Below are 17468 nucleotides of genomic sequence, written 5' to 3'. Positions count from 1 at the left end.
GTCATGGGTGATAATAGAGTAGCTAAGCGTAAACTAAATTCTTCTCAAAATAAAATTAAAAAACAAAGAAAAACAATTGATCGGGACATAGGCAGTATATTAATAGCTAGTGAAGAAGTTTTGATCAAGAGGCTAAAGTAGCTACGAGAAATAGGAGACGAAACTAGGGGCACATTTGGGATTTAACATGCATTGAGCCAAGATAGTCCTTACATCGTGAAATTTGGGGCACATTGACCTCAAGTCAAGCTTTAACAAGCACGGCTGAGTGCTGACAGGCAAGAATACTTTTGCTATTAGCCTCGCTCCCATAGATAGCCCCCTGTGCAACCAATCAATTCATTCGGTAAACTTGCATTACCATTTACCACCACCTGCAAAGCTTATAATACTTTTGCTGCATATTACAATCAATCCGACTCAAGCTCGGATTAAAATGGATAGTGTAATTTAAAAGTATATAGTCTTGATATTGGCGGGATAAGCACCTCTATGGCTCTATTTCTGAGACGACAGTTCACAAGACTGCCAAAGGAATGCATGATATCGCGTATGCAAGATACGATGACAAATCCAAACTCTAAAGACACTGAAGTAAGTGATGGGTTGATTATCTACAGACATGTAGATATCAAAATTCAGTACGTAAACACCCAAAGTCGGAGGAGAGAATAAATTCCTATGTTATTTCGACCTTTCAGTTGACAACATCACATGATGTGTTAACAGGATACAACACTGCAACACCATTTTAGGCCACAAGGAAGGAATATATATTCACAATACACACAGGATAAATACAACACTGCAACACCATTCCATTGAGTAAAAGGCATCATTGACAATTTGAAGCTCTTAATATAAGTCGAACTAACAAAGCTTTCTAATTTCCGTGATTAATGTCGTGAGTAATATCTATATCATATTGATTTAATATATCCACTAGGATAATATCTACAAAATTGAAGAATTATAATAACCATAACAACAAAAAGATAATAATTCCAATAATAATCAAGATTATTCTGCATACTCTTCTTTCCAACAAGCACCTCTTATTTCTGAGGTAGACAACTCACATACTAGTTACCCTGGCTTGCATGCAATTGAACGCATTACAAAACAGCAAAACCTGTGGTTATTACATATATATAACCAAATTAAGTGGTCATTATCTCTGAACCAACAAGATTATTCCAACTTGGGATGTAACGTGCATTGACCCAAGCCCAAGGTAGTCCATAAATCCTCAACTCAAGTGATAACAAGAATGACTGGCAGGCACATCTTATCCTAAAGACAAGCTCACGGCAGTATAACCTCATACTCCTAAGACGGTTTTACATAAATATATTATAAACATGGATCTAACCATTTAATCAAGGTCCATATTAGTGAAAAGGTAGTTATTATAAATATAGAGTTTGGATATTATTATGCATAGTTCTTACAATACGAATATACGATTATGGTATTGCACTATCATTGTTATATTTTAGCTAGAAGCGTAAACTAAATTCCCCATACAATAAAGGAACAATCAAAGAAACACAATTGATCGGGACTATAGGAGAACGACTCAAACATGTAACAAGTATTTATGAAAAGTTGAATGACCAAAGCTGAAGAGATTTTAATCAAGAGGTCGGCTAACGATAGGAGAACGACATAGATGGGGCACATTTGGGATGTAAACATGCATTGACCTCTAAGAGACAGAGACCAGTTAATAAAACATGATGATGAAGTGCCTATATAAATCAAAGAGTGAACAAGATCAAGAGCATCTCACACAAAAAAACTGCTGACAACTACACACAACTACACAATGAAACCAATCCACCACCAGACCCAAAATGAAAGTCCAAGTAATATTCCTCTACTTTGTCGCAAACCGGCCTTTCTTCTCGTCTTTGTTTTTGTTATGCAAAATATTACAGTAACTTTTTCACTGCGTAGCATTGACTACCCAGGCAACGAGACCGACCACACTGCGTTGCTGGCCATCAAGAGCAAACTACTGGATGCTTCCAACCGGGTTTTAAGCTCATGGAACGATTCTATTCACCACTGTTCTTGGGAGGGGGTTAATTGTGGACGTAAACATAAAAGAGTGACTATATTAGATCTGAGTTCTAGAGGATTGGCAGGAACCATATCTCCTTTCATAGGAAATCTGAGCTTCCTTAAGATCCTTGACCTTTACAATAATAGCCTATATGGCGAAATCCCCAGACAATTAGGTCATCTAGTAAGACTTCACATACTACAGCTATATAACAACACACTTGTAGGTGAAATTCCAGAAAACATATCAGGTTGTGTTAACCTCAGAGTACTTTTCTTAGCCAACAACAAGCTCGAGGGAAAACTCCCAACAGGATTAGGATTATTGTCGAAGCTAAAAGACTTTCGTGTACAAACTAACCATCTTATGGGGGCTCTTTTTGACAACATACAAAACCTTACTTCTTTAGTATTTATAGCGGCTACTTACAACTCATTTACAGGAACTATCCCAAACAACATTGGTAGGATGCAAAATCTAACCTTCCTTGGGGTTGGAGAAAATCAACTCTCGGGCACACTTCCCACATCCCTTTTTAATATCTCCTCCCTTCAAATTCTTGATTTTGCTCACAACAAACTACATGGAGAACTTCCAGCAGATGTTGGCGTCAATGTTCCTCGTCTGACATGGCTAAGCCTCATGGAAAACAACTTTACAGGATTAATTCCAATCACAGTCCAAAACCTCACAGCTCTTGAACTTATTGCAATCGGTTATAATAATTTTATAGGAAATGTTCCTTTTTATTTTGGGAATTTTCATAAGCTAAATTTTTTATTTCTTGGAGGGAATTTCCTAGAGGGTAACATAAATTTTATAGATACACTGGTTAACTGCAGCCAATTACGAATCCTCATTTTGGGACCGAATCATATTTCAGGAATATTACCCAAATATGTTGCCAATCTCTCCACCTCTTTGCAAATACTCGATATACGAAATACTCTAATAGGTGGAAAAATTCCAGAAGGTATTACCAATTTCAACAATCTTGAGGAGTTGGAGATGAACAACTGTAAATTAACGGGATCTATCCCTCAAGATTTCGGGAAGCTCTACAAATTGGAAAAACTTTATCTGCACTCCAACAATTTAAAAGGTAAAATTCCCAACTCCATGGCCAATTTATCATACTTGAGTTGGCTTTATTTACATGACAACATATTGGAAGGGAGTATACCTCCAAACCTCGGGAATTGCCAAAGCTTGTTGTACCTGCATTTATCAAACAATGAACTTAATGGAACATTGGATACTGAGCTATTTGAAGGATCTGCTTCATTTATTGAATTACATTTGTCTCACAATCATTTGGAAGGCACCCTTCCTTTGGAAATGAGTAAACAAAGCAACCTACAAATCTTAGAACTAGCTAACAATAAGTTTTCGGGTTTCATTCCACATAGTCTTGGTGAATGTTCTGACCTTCAATACCTCTTCATGGATGGAAATTCTTTCCAGGGAAATATTCCATCATCTTTTGCTTCTTTGACTAGCTTCAAACATATTGACTTTTCTCGAAACAATTTATCTGGCCCAATTCCAGCATTCTTTTCTAAATTTCCTACATTATATTACCTTAACTTATCTTATAACGACTTTGAGGGAAGGGTTCCAACGAACTCAGTATTTGCAAATGCTAGTGCGGTCTTTGTTGCTGGCAATAACAGACTCTGTGGAGGAATTAAACAGCTTCATTTACCTAAGTGCATTGAGAAGATCAAAAGCCCCGGAAAGACGAAAAGAATAATGTCTCATGCCCTTAAATTGATAGTCCCAATTGTTGGCGCACTAATTGGGATGGTGGCCATAACATCAGGGCTGTATCTGGCATGTATCAAAAAGAAAAAGACACCTCTTTCATCAGGTTCAATGATGGGGATTGTAACCATGAAAGTGTCTTACGACATGTTACTCAAAGCAACGGCTGGTTTTTCTTCAGAGAATCTACTTGGGATGGGATCATTTGGATCCGTGTTTAAGGGGATTTTGGATGGAAATACGGTTGCAGTGAAAGTTCTCAACTTGCAACACCGTTTTGCATCTAAGAGTTTCATGGCAGAGTGCAACACGTTAAGGAATGTCCGTCACCGGAATCTAATAGGCATCATAACAGCTTGTTCTAGTATTGACTTTCAGAGAAATGATTTTAGAGCCCTAGTATACGAGTTCATGCCCAATGGAAGCCTAGACAGATGGTTACATGGAGTCGACAGAAACATGAGCCTTGCACAAAGGGTGGATGTAGCGATTGATGTGGCCCATGCACTCATCTATCTCCACCATGAGTGTGAAACTCCAATTGTGCATTGCGACTTGAAACCAAGCAACATATTGCTTGACAATGACATGGTTGCTCATGTTGGAGATTTTGGATTAGCAAGGTTTCTTACTCAACCTCGACATCCGAATCAAAGTAGTACAATTGGAATTAAGGGAACTATAGGCTATGCTGCTCCAGGTAATAATCGTGTATTCGTGTTATTCCTATTTATATTTAGCCTGACAAAAATCATAATCGTGTATTCGTGTTATTCCTATTTATATTTAGCCTGACAAAAATCATATAACTATATTATCATCGAAAGACTTAGATGCACAAACTCAGCAATCTGCTGGACTTATTATCTATTTACGACCCATTTATGTGTCTAAGCCTTGTCCTTGGGTTCACATGTCAGAGTATGGGCTCGGAAGTGAGCCATCTACGGAGGGTGATGTTTTACTATGGCATATTGCTACTCGAGCTAATGACGGGAAAGAGTCCAACAGACAACATGTTCAAGGAAGGCTACGGACCTTCATATGCATGCGAAGCGACATTACCTCACCAAGTCTTGGAAATTGTGGAACCATCGCTTGAAGAAGATAACCTCACTGAAGAAGCCGAAGACCCAAGGGCAGTCCAAGGTGAGCTTCAAAGAAGAGTGGAATGCATTACTACTGTGATCACTGTAGGAGTGTCGTGCTCAAATCATTTGCCACAACAAACGAATGAAAATAGTCGACGCGAGAAGCGAGGCTTCAATCAAGCAAGAGACAACCTTCTTGGTGCTAGAAACAGGCGTAATCTTCCTGCAAGAGGTATATCATTAGACATATTATGACTTTACAGTTAATGAATCATTCGTGAAGTTTCAATTTGATTAGAAGTTATGCTAACATAACATTATTTCTTCTTGTAGCGCTGATGGTTAAAGGGGCCTGACCGCCTAAGGCTGATTTTAATCAGGAATACAAGCATTCGTCAAATGAAGTCTCAGGATAGAATTATTAAGACTACGAATATACCATATTGTTGAATGTAAAATGCTACTCCGTATTAAGTTTCAGACAGTCTGTTGTATACATGACTAATAAATTATTAAATTGTTAAGTATTGTTCGGGTCCGTTGTAATCATGTCTTTGTAATTGTGTATTGTTCTCCCTCAATGCTATTTGGTTTCGTGTATTAAGCTGAACATCCTTCACAAAATAATACTCTCTCAGTTCCATTCATTTATTTAGCTTCGAAAAAAAAAAAAAAAAAAAAAAAAAAAAAAAAAAAAAAAACCTCACGAAGATAAGAATAAGAAAAGGTAAACAAATGAATGAGACGGAGGGACTACCTACGAGTGCTCTGAGAAGCTATAACCTCAATTTTAGGAGGTTTCTTGTGTTGAGCATAATAACACACTTGTAGGTGAATTTCCACCAAACATATCTAATTGTGTTCACCTCAAAGTTACATCGTTAAACCACAACAGACTCGAGGAAAACCTCTCAAAGGGGTTATAAGAGCATTGTCAAATTAACATTACCTATCTGTGAAACATAACAATATTAGGGGTCCTTCTGTTAATAGATCATGATTACTATCAAAACACTGATGCAGAAACTCAGTAAGCTTCTCGACTTAATGCTAACTTGGTTCCCTATATTTTAATCAACTGATATGTAGATCATTGATGGTCAGTGAGCTTCTCTATCTATCATAATCTCTGATTCTCTGATTTGAAAAGAAATCAAAATGGGAAAAATGAGTATTTAATTAAGAGAATATGACTATATGAAATACTTCGTATTCTACAGATTTTTTTTTTTTTTTTTTTTTCAATCTTATATACTCCCTCCGACCCAGACGAAAGGTAACATGGTGAAAAATGGGTTATTTAAGAAAAGGGGTAAAAAGGAGGGGAAAAGAGTGAAAGATCATAAGAAGGCCGAACCTAATCCTTAATTTGAGACACCTTTGTTATATCGAATCTCTACGACTTTTTACTAATATATGCTTCTTAATCTTCTAATAATATCTAAGAAGATATAAGCAGGTAAACTTAGGACGCGCCTATCTTTACCACGAGCACCATGCCTAGGCAAAACAAGTTGCCATTGTTATTCACTGAAGAGTAGCAATCATGGATTTAAAGTTATCATAGAAAAAACAGTGTCATTACATTATTGACTGGAAACTTCTGATGTGACGAGTTTCCCGTGAGAGATGGTGTAGACGTGTAGTTTTGGTTGAATTACCTGCATATGGAAATCAGAGAACAAGGCATCATTGAAGCTCTTAATATACAAGTACAATGGATAAAGCTTTCTAATTTCGTGATTAGTGTCCGAATGTCATGGGTGATAACAGATTAGCTAAAAATTGAAGTGTAAACTAAATTCCGTCACAATAAAGCATAAAACAAAGAAAAATAATTGATCGGGACAAAGACATTAGACAGTATATTAATAGTGTAACATGCATAATAATTTTATTGAATCAAGATAGTCCATGAATCGTGAAATTTGGGGCACGTTGACCGTAAGTCAAGCTCTAACAAGCACGGCTGACGCGCAAGAGTGCAAGACTCAAGAGTCATTTAGGATGTAACTTCTTGTCCTAAAGGCAAGCTGCCTGCTTAAGGCAAAATAAGCTTGTCTTTACTTCAACAACTTCTGTAGTGTGTCACTGTGTGGCCCAGAAACCTACTTTTTTTAAAAAAAAAAATACGGACCAAAAATTTAGCGAAATAGTGTCTCTTAGAATCGGAAATATATGAGAAGGAAGACACATTATTATTCCCATTCCCGGATTAAACCAAACAACTTTAAACATGTATGGGGTTCTAACTCCATACCTCCTTGGAGTTAGAATCCATTCCATTCTATACCTAATGTTTGAACCAAACGCTCCCTAAATAGTAGTCTTATCATTTCGACAATTCGTCATCATTTTAACAATACCTCATGTCATATGCATGCTTTAGTCAGTCAGCAAGATGCAACCTTGTCAATGCTATATTTGTGGACTTAACCTTCCTTCCGCGAGGTATCCGTTTTTGCTTTCAAATACTGCCCAAACATAAAAAGTTAACGACACCATATACGAGGTACATTACTTGCCTCATTAGATCGTAGAGAAAAACGTGTCCAAGTACCATACTCGTTTTTAAAAAGCGTATGCAACATAATACGAAGAATCTACCCACCTTGAAAAAACATAAAAAAGAATTATGTTCTTTATCAGTTACAGTGCTACTCCGAACATTGGAACATTCATACTGACTATAATATAATGTTACCAGAAATCAGAAATGTAAGTCTTTCTTTTCTCTTTTGAAAATTTACAATCATCACACTGATAGTGCGAGGAAGCCACTTAATCACCAACACCACAAAAAGTTAGCATTCTATATGGAGTATTTTATAGCAAACACAATTAAATTCACCCAAAAAGCTTTCGACGCCAATGAAAACTTGTAGATGTGCCTAGAAAAATCTTCAGAGATTGCCATTTTTTTTTGTAAAGCAGGGAGCAAGTCATGATTTAATTCACATCCAGTCCCACACATAAATATATGTATACTACAACAGCATATACAATAAAAATTCACACGTAGGCTTTAATTATCTTGTAGTTCAAAGGATCTCACCTATAGCGAGGCATAATATCGAGGTACTTGTCTATGTGCGATTGGTCCGACTCGTCTCTCTTAACAAATAATACCGATGTTTTAAGTTAAAAAATAAGGTTTTCAAGGATACACGATAAGATATGAAAAAACCTATATGGCCAAACATAAAAAGACGACTATTATGTTCCTATGCTTCAAGAATTCCACAAAACAGGGAAGTAGAGCGCATTCCATTAATAAACCAGTTCATAGAAAATTAGCAGTACAATTCATATGTTAGTACGGTCTCAGTAGTGAAGCATCTACAGATGTCGATGTTTACATTTATGACATATTGGCACTCAAGCGCATGACAGGAAAACACCAAAAGACAACATTTTCAAGGAAGACTATAACCTTCATATACATGCAAAAGTAGGAGTACCTGATCAAATAACCGACGTCACAAGTAATATAAATATTCCTATTACGCTCCCTCACTCAAATGCCCGTTGGGCTTGAAGAGTGGTTAGTTGTGCACCGGCTCCCCCGTACCGTGTGCTGGGTTTCCACTTCGAGTTTTTGAGGAGTTTTGAGGTTGTCAGGATTTGAACCCGTGATCTTCGGTCACACTGGCTCTGATACCATGATAGATGAAACATCTCAACCAAAAGTCCAAAACCTTAAAGTGATAGTTGAAGCCCAACTATTATAAATATTCCTATTAACTTCAATCAGCAAGAAAGGACCTTCTAAATGCTAGAAAAAATCGCAATCTTCCTGCAAGAGGCATATCACTAGACATATCAAATGTTTCTAAGTACAAAATTAATGACAGTTCTAAATCTTCTAATTTGATAAGAATTTCAAATAATAAAAAGGTAAACGAAGAATGATTAAAATTGTTCTCTACTTTACTTGCTAGTTGCTACCGAATAATATTCCGCTGCTCTGATTTCTACTAACTTTTTAAGGTTCACTGAATGTTGTATCATTCTCCAGAAGTCTACAAGACCAGAGAATAAATTATGGTTTAATTCACCATAAAGCCAAACAATCACAAGGATAGTGATAGGGCGCCACCCGGTGACGCCCAAATTGGGTGCCACCCTCTCACAACCCTTTTTAATTGAAGGGGTCCCTACTCACCCCATGTGAGAGGGTGGCGCCCAAATTGGGTGTCACCGGGTGGCGCCCTTTCATTTTCCAACAATCTATAAAGCTCGTCTGATTGCTGAAAAAGTTATTCATTGTTTAAATGCCTACAAAAATGAAAGAGGGGTAAAGTTCAAGAGCATCTCACAAAAAAAAAAAAAATACAATATGAAACCCATCCACCTAATCATCTTTGTTTTTGTAATACTCAATATTACAGTAACCATAGCATTGCGTAGTATTGACTACTCAGGCAACGAGACCGACCACACTGCGTTGTTGGCCATCAAAAGCCAACTATTGGTTCCTTCCAACAGCATTTTAAGCTCATGGAACGAATCAATTCACCACTGTTCTTGGGAGGGGGTTACTTGTGGGCGTAAACATAGCAGAGTGACTGCACTAGATTTAAATTCTAGAGGTTTGGCAAGAACCATATCTCCTTTTATAGGAAATCTAAGCTTCCTCAAGTTCATTAGCCTTAGCAATAATAGCCTATATGGAGAAATCCCCAGTCAATTAGGTCATCTATTTAGGCTTCATGTACTAGGGCTAGAAAACAACACACTTGTAGGTGAAATTCCAGCCAACATATCTCGCTGTGTTAACCTCAGCCAGTTTTTCTTATCCAACAACAAGCTAGAGGGAAAAATCCCAACAGGACTAGGAGCACTGTCACAACTTAAAGACTTTCATGTAGAAAGTAACCATCTTCAAGGGGCTTTTTTTGAGAGCATACAAAACCTTACGTCTTTGGAATCAATAAATGCTAATTTCAACTCCTTTATAGGAACTATCCCAAACAGCATTGGTAGGATGCAAAATCTAATCTTCCTTGAAGTGGTACAAAATGAACTCACAGGAGTACTTCCCATGTCACTTTTTAATATCTCCTCCCTTCAAATTCTTGATTTGGATTCCAACCAATTACACGGAGAACTTCCTACAGATGTTGGTGTCAATATTCCTCGTCTGAGATCGTTCATCCTCCGCAAAAACAACTTCACAGGACTGATACCAATCACGATCCAAAATCTCACAGCTCTTGAATTTTTTGGACTCAGTTCTAACAATTTTATAGGAAATGTTCCTTCTTATTTTGGGAATTTTCATAACCTAAATTATTTATCTCTTGGAGGGAACTTCCTAGAGGGTGACATTAATTTTATAGATACACTTGTTAACTGCAGCCAATTACGTTTCCTCATTTTAGGACCGAATCATTTTTCTGGAATATTACCCAAATCTGTTGCCAATCTCTCCACCTCTTTGATATGTCTTGGTATGGAAGATATTATGATAAGTGGAAAAATTCCAGAAGGTATTACCAATCTCAACAATCTTGAGCTGTTATGGATGGACAACTGCAAATTAACAGGATCTATCCCTCAAGATTTCGGCAAGCTCCAAAAATTAGAACAACTTGTTTTGAGCTCCAACAGATTAGAAGGTAGAATTCCCAGTTCCTTAGGCAATATATCACACTTAAGTAGGCTTTATTTAGATGACAACGTGTTGAAAGGGAGTATACCACCACATTTGGGGAATTGCGAAAGCTTGTTGTACCTGAATTTATCCTACAATGAACTCAATGGAACCTTGGCCAATGAGCTATTTGAAGGGTCTGCTAAATTTATTGAACTATATCTGTCTCATAATCATTTGGAAGGTTCCCTACCTTCGACAATGAGTAAACAAGGCAACTTAGTAATCTTAGAAGTGTCGAACAATAAGTTTTCAGGTGTCATTCCCGATAGTTTACGGCTCTGTTCTGACCTTCAACACTTGTACATGGATGGAAATTCCTTCCATGGAGATATTCCTTCATCTTTCGCTTCTTTGTCTAGCCTCCAAGAAATTGACTTTTCTCGAAACAATTTATCTGGCCCGTTTCCATCCTTCTTCTCTGAATTAACAAAATTATATTACCTTAACTTATCTTACAACGATTTTGAGGGAAGGGTTCCGACAAATTCAGTATTTGCAAATGCAACTGCGATCTTTGTTGCTGGCAATAGCATGCTTTGTGGTGGAATTAAACAGCTGCATTTACCAAGATGCATTGAAAACCGAAGCATGAAAAGGACTAAGGTGATCATTCCGATCATCAGTGCACTTGTTGGGGTGGTCGCCATGGCGGTAGGGGCCGTAGGGCTGTACCTGGCATGTATCAAAAAGAAAAAAACACCTCTTTTATTAGATTCAGTGATGGGGAAAGCAACTATGAAAGTGTCTTATGACATGCTACTCAAAGCAACGGCTGGTTTTTCTTTAGAGAATCTCCTTGGGACGGGTTCCTTTGGATCCGTGTTTAAGGGGATTTTAGATGGAAATTTGGTTGCAGTTAAAGTTCTCAACTTGGAACACCGCAGTGCATCTAAGAGCTTCATGGCAGAGTGTAACACGTTGAGGAATGTCCGTCATCGGAATCTAGTAGGCGTTATATCAGCTTGTTCCAGCATTGATTTTCAGAGAAATGATTTTAAAGCACTAGTATATGAGTTCATGCCCAACGGAAGTCTAGACAGCTGGTTACATGGAGTGCATGAAAACATGAGCCTTCCTCAAAGGGTGGATGTAGCGATTGATGTAGCCCATGCAGTCTGTTATCTCCACCACGGGTGTGAAACTCCAATAGTGCATTGCGACTTGAAACCAAGCAACATATTGCTCGATAATGACATGGTTGCTCATGTTGGGGATTTTGGATTAGCAAGGTTTCTTACTCAACCTCAACATCCAAATCAAAGTAGTACAATTGAAATCAAGGGCACTGTAGGTTATGCTGCTCCAGGTAAGAATAGTGTGATTCCTATTTATAATTAGTCTGAACAAAATCATATAACTATATTATCATCAAAAGACTTAGATGCACAAACTCAGCAATCTGCTGGACTTAGTATCTATTTACGACCCATTTATGCGTCTAAGCCTTTGCATTGGGTTCACATGTCAGAGTATGGGCTCGGAAGTGAGCCATCTACTGAGGGTGATGTTTACAGCTATGGCATATTGCTACTCGAGCTAATGACAGGAAAGAGTCCAACAGACAACATGTTCAAGGAAGGCTACAGCCTTCATATGCATGCAAAAGCAGCATTACCTGACCAAGTCTTGCAAATTGTGGATCCATCGCTTGAAGAAGACAATCTCACTGAAGAAGCAGAAGACCCAAGGGCAATCCAAGATGAGCTTCAACGAAGAGTGGAATGCATTACTACTGTGATGAGTGTAGGAGTGTCGTGCTCAAATCATTTGCCACAACAGCGAATGAAAATTGTTGACGCGAGAAGCAGGCTTCAATCAGCAAGAGACAGCCTAATTGGTGCTAGAAACAGGCGTAATCTTCCTGCAAGAGGTATATCATTAGACATGTCAGAAGTTTACTGTTAACGAGTTATTCGAGAAGTTTCAATTTGATTAGAATTTCTGCTAATAGAACATTATTTCTTCTTGTAGCGCTGATGGTTACAGGGGCCTGACCGCCAAAGGTTGATTTTAATCAGGAAAACAAGCGTCCGTCAAATGAAGTCTCAGGATAGAATTATTAAAACAACAAATCAATCAGCCATAGTTGAATGTAAAATGCTACTCCGAATCAAGTTTCAGTAATGTACTACTTATCATCATGTAATTGTGTACTCGTATTTTGTTCTTTCTCAAAGCTGAACATCAACATAGTTACAGTTAATTCACTGTGACCTTCACAAAATAATACTCCCTCTGTTCCGTTCATTTAGTTAGCTTCGATAAAATACCACTCACAAAGATAAGAATAAGAAAAGGTAAACAAATGAATGAGACGGAGAGAATATCTACAAGTGCTCTGAGAAGCTATAACCTCAATTTTAGCTATAACAGAGTGACGGTATTAGATTTGAGTTCTAGAGGTTTGGCCGGAACCATATGTCCTTCCATAGGAAACCTGAGCTTCCTTCAAATTATTTGGCTTTCCAATAATAGTCTATCTGGGGTAATCCCCCCATAGTTAACTCATCTATTTAGGATCCATGAACTATGGCTAGATTACAACAGACTTGTAGGTGAAATTCCGCCAAACATATCTAATTGCGTTGACCTCAGAATTATATCCTTAGTACTGACTTCTTGTTTTTCGCAGAGAGAATTATTACATGGAATCATGGAATAGCGGGGCAATGACAATCCCCACAAAAATGAGAAATAAATTAAAATTTCAAGTATTTTTCAAAGTTTTGTGATTACTACTCCACCATCTACATTTCGGACCATAGTTTAGTCTCTCAACTTCATTAAAGCTCGTTTATAAAAGTCTAGCAGATAATTTTTTTTAATTTATGTGATTAGTGTCTAAATGTCGTGCTCCAAACTATTTATTTCCCACCAGCATTTAAAAAATACCTTATGCCATATGCATGCTTCAATCAGCAAGATGCAACCTTCTCAATGCTATACATCAACTCAATCTTCATGCAAGGTTTCAGTTTCTTGCTTTCGAATACTGCATGAACATAGACTCATTAAAAAGAGTCCGATCATAAAGGAAATCAGATTTTGGCTTGAAAATAAAATGCCCATGTACCATACTCGTATTTAACAGGAGTGCACAAGATAATACAAAGAATCTAGCAACCTTGAAGAAACATAGAAGAATTCTGTTCTTTATCAAATACTGTACATCAGTACTGACTATAATAACAGAATGTTTCTAGAAGTGGAAGTCTTTCTTTGAGTGGGGCACTGACATCTTTCTCTTTTGCAAATAGAATCATCACATTGATTGTTCGTGGACTCTTTAAAGTGCTACCAAAAATTCCACATTGTTAGGCAGAAGTATGCATTTTATTCAATCATGTACTCCGTAATTCATATTTTATAGTAAACACAATTAATTCACCCAAAAAGTTTTCGACACCAATGAAAACATCTAAATGTGCCTAGAAAAGTCTTAAGAGGTTTTCATTTTTTTTGTTGACTAGCTTAAAATGTAAATCAGAGAGTAGTCATGATTTAACTCACTATTCGGATAAATAGATGAAAATATAAAGGGCATCCCACACGTACACTGATACAAGTATACTACAACAGCATATTTAACGAAAATTTACGTGTTGGTTTTAATTATCCTGTCGCTCACAAATAATACTTGCAGTATAACCTATTGTGCGGCAGAATATTGAGGCACTGGTCTATGTGTGGTCTATTGCAGTATGTGTTAAGCTAAAAATGAAGATTTTAAGTGTCAAGGATACGCGATAAAATTGGAAAATCCTATTTGGCCAACATAAAAAAGACTAGTATTGTGTTCCTATGCTTAGAGTCTTAGTATTGGGAAGTACTACTAAGTAGTGGACATTCCATACAATAAACCAGTTCAGAGAAATTATCAGCACAATTAATTTACCAAAGTATTATCTTGGCCAAAGAAACAGATAAAAGAATAAGCCTTGCTCAATTATATCCACTACGAGTGTGAAACTAATTGTTCACTCTGATGCCGATGTTTACAGTTGTGGCATATTGGTAGTATAACCTTCATATATATATGCTAAGGTTGGAGTACCTGATCACGGCCCACAAATCGTAGACCCATCACTTGAAGATGATTAACCTCGGTGAAGAAGACGACGACAGAAGGGCAATCCAAGACAAACTTCAACGAAGACAAAAACCCACTCCGTATTACACCTGTGATTAGCGTTTGAGTGTCATGCTCCAACCATCTGCCACACAACCGAATCAAAATAACCAGCGCCACAAGAAAAAACATTTTAAATATACTAGAAAAATGCGTAGTCTTCCTGCAAGATGTATACGGAGTATCAATTATCACTAGAAATATAATCTGTTTCCTAGTAAAAAATAATTACCACCAGAAATATCAATTGATTAGAATTTTATACTGACAATGCACTAACTCTGCTTGTGACATTAATGATCGCAGGGGTCAATCTTATCAGGAAAACAACTGCTCAGCGTTAAGATAGAATAATAATAATAATAATAAAGACTATTCAAATAAAATTAATAACATATACGCAGAATGAATTACAAATGCGAGTAAATGAAATTGAATTACATAATTTTTAAAACAAAATTACATAATAATAAAATTACATAATTTCAAGAAGGAATAATGTTAATATACGGGATCGAACATAAAACGCAAATGAATTACATACATATGTTAAAGTTGATTATATTTCTTTTATCCGGATGTAAAGTTTTTTATGTATGCAATTTTTATTTACAAGAGTAAATTACGTTATTTCCTTATAAACCAGTGTATGTGAACACGTGTTTGTAACAAATTTAAACATAAATTATGTAGATCGTAGATTAAGACCAACTAGATAAGTACAATAGAAATGCAAAAACAAATATACATCCAAAAATATTAATACTGGTCCAAATACATACCCGTGCAATTTTGCACGGGTTTAAAACTAGTAATTAAAGCAACCCAAACGTCTAAACAATCACTGGCAAGTCGCAGCAACTAAAAGCGATGCATCATGCATGAGTAGAACTATAGAAGTCACTCAGTAAATACGACTAAAAATCACATTTGTTGCTCCATGTTGCAAGCAGGGGTGCGTACTGCGTAGCAATAAGCGAAGACGATGACGGATTACAGAAACACAATAGTGATAAAGTGAGGGACCAAGCAAAACAATGAATGCAGCACACAACTCTTGTTCTACTGCTAGCCGTAGAATTATTACAAAAGGACATGAAGAGTCAGTCAAGTCTAGTCTTTGTATAATACTCCTAATTTAGTAGGACAAACTCATGGGAGTCAAGCAAACCGTTAGTTCGAGTGGGGTAATGAATATTTCTTTTTCTCAAAGAAATGTCATTACATTATTGACCCTACAGGGAAGACTCAAGTCAAGTCAAGTCTAACGATAGGAGAAGGACATAGATGGGGCACATTTGGGATGTAAACATGCATTGACCTCAAGTCAACCTCCAACAAACACGGCTCATAGGCAAGAGTCATTCAGCTTATGACGGAATAAGCCCGTCACAAACAAGACGCTTTGTTACATTATTGACCCTACATGGAAGAGTCAAGTCAAGTCTAGTCTCAACGATGGTCCTCTCGAAAACACAAGTCATAGATGGGGCACATTTGGGATGTAAATATGCATTGACCTCAAGTCAACCTCCAACAAACACAGCTCATAGGCAAGAGAGTCAGTCAAGCTGCCTGCTTCCTATAAAGGCAAAATAAGCTCGTCTTTACTTCCAATAATTTCTGTCGTATGATCAAGTGGAGGGACCAAGCAAATCAATGAATGCAGCACACAGAGCTCTTGTTCTACTGCTAGATGTAACACAAAAGGACATGAAGACTCAAAAGTCTTTGTAAAGTCTAGTTTTTGTATAATACTCCGTACTATTCTAATTTCCGGAACCTACAAGGAAAGCCACTGAAAATTCTACGTTGCCTAAACTATTCTTATTCAATCAAAATCATAGAAAATACAAATATACACCAAAAATTCATCTACGTCTATCAAAACTTCTGATGTTACGGATGAGTTTACCGTGATAGATGCTGTAGACGTGTAGTTTTGACTGAATTACCTGCATATGGAAATCAGAGAACAAGGCATCATTGAAGCTCTTAATATATAAGTCCAACGGATAAAGCTTTCTAATTTCCGTGATTAGAGTCCAAATGTCATTAGCTAAAAATTGAATGCCAGAAGTGTAAACTAAATTCCTTCACAATATAGCATAAAACAAAGAAAAAGAATTGATCGGGACATAGACATTAGACAGTATATTAATAGCACGTGACTCAAACATATACGGACTACGGAGTATTCATGAGAAGTTAAATGATCAAAGCTCAAAAAATATTGATCAAGAGGCCAAAGATAGGATACCGTGGTACTTGGGGCACATTTGGGATGTAACATGAATAATTGTATTGAATCAAGATAGTCCTTGAATCGTGAAATTAGGGGCACATTGACCTCAAGTCAAGCTCTAACAAGCACGGCTGAGTGCTGACACGCAAGAGTCATTTAGGATGTAACTTCTTGTCCTAAAGGGAAGCTGCCTGCTTCCTGTAAGGCAAAATAAGCTTGTCTTTACTTCAAGAACTTCTGTAGTGTGTCAGTGAGTGGCCCACATGACATGTCAGGTTCATAGAACAGACAGCAATCAAAATGGCATGGTTGTACAAAGAAAATGCCACAAGGTGTGGCGTGTCTTCCATTTTCCAGCTCCTTGAACTCCGATCATACATGGACCGTATATTGTAAAATACTTTCGAGTTGACACCATTTCGCTGATTTTTTATTTTTTAAACATTATATATCTTGAGAAAAGGATCGGCAATGAGACCCGAGAATAAATCATGTAACAGTAATAATGGTTA

General features: G+C 37.1%; 1 protein-coding gene and 1 long non-coding RNA gene across 2 annotated transcripts; one reads left to right on the top strand and one right to left on the bottom strand.

The window, feature by feature from the left end:
- Positions 1–5104: 5104 nt before the first annotated feature.
- Positions 5105–17148, bottom strand: LOC141605079 (uncharacterized). Its single transcript, XR_012526293.1, has 3 exons — positions 17062–17148; positions 6509–6584; positions 5105–5146 (listed from the first exon to the last, which is right to left on the bottom strand). It is a non-coding gene; the product is annotated as an uncharacterized LOC141605079 (long non-coding RNA).
- LOC141606927 (putative receptor-like protein kinase At3g47110) lies at positions 9263–12935 on the top strand. Its single transcript, XM_074426313.1, has 3 exons — positions 9263–11888; positions 12051–12452; positions 12554–12935. The coding sequence occupies exons 1-3, from the start codon at positions 9263–9265 to the stop codon at positions 12574–12576; spliced, it is 3051 nt and encodes a 1016-aa protein (XP_074282414.1). The 3' UTR covers positions 12577–12935.
- Positions 17149–17468: the final 320 nt, after the last annotated feature.

The sequence above is a fragment of the Silene latifolia genome, chromosome 10 (genome assembly GCF_048544455.1).
Source record: "Silene latifolia isolate original U9 population chromosome 10, ASM4854445v1, whole genome shotgun sequence".
In the NCBI taxonomy this organism is placed as follows: domain Eukaryota; kingdom Viridiplantae; phylum Streptophyta; class Magnoliopsida; order Caryophyllales; family Caryophyllaceae; genus Silene; species Silene latifolia.
The sequence above is the reverse complement of the archived record's forward strand: the minus strand, read 5'-3'. Positions and strand labels throughout refer to the sequence as shown.

Bases quoted from the DNA above. Each gene is read 5' to 3' on its own strand.
- LOC141606927 (XM_074426313.1), top strand. From the start codon at position 9,263: ATGAAACCCATCCACCTAATCATCTTTGTTTTTGTAATACTCAATATT. The intron at 11,889-12,050 runs GTAAGAATAGTG...TTCACATGTCAG, and splicing joins TGTAGGTTATGCTGCTCCAG to AGTATGGGCTCGGAAGTGAG. The intron at 12,453-12,553 runs GTATATCATTAG...TTCTTCTTGTAG, and splicing joins GCGTAATCTTCCTGCAAGAG to CGCTGATGGTTACAGGGGCC.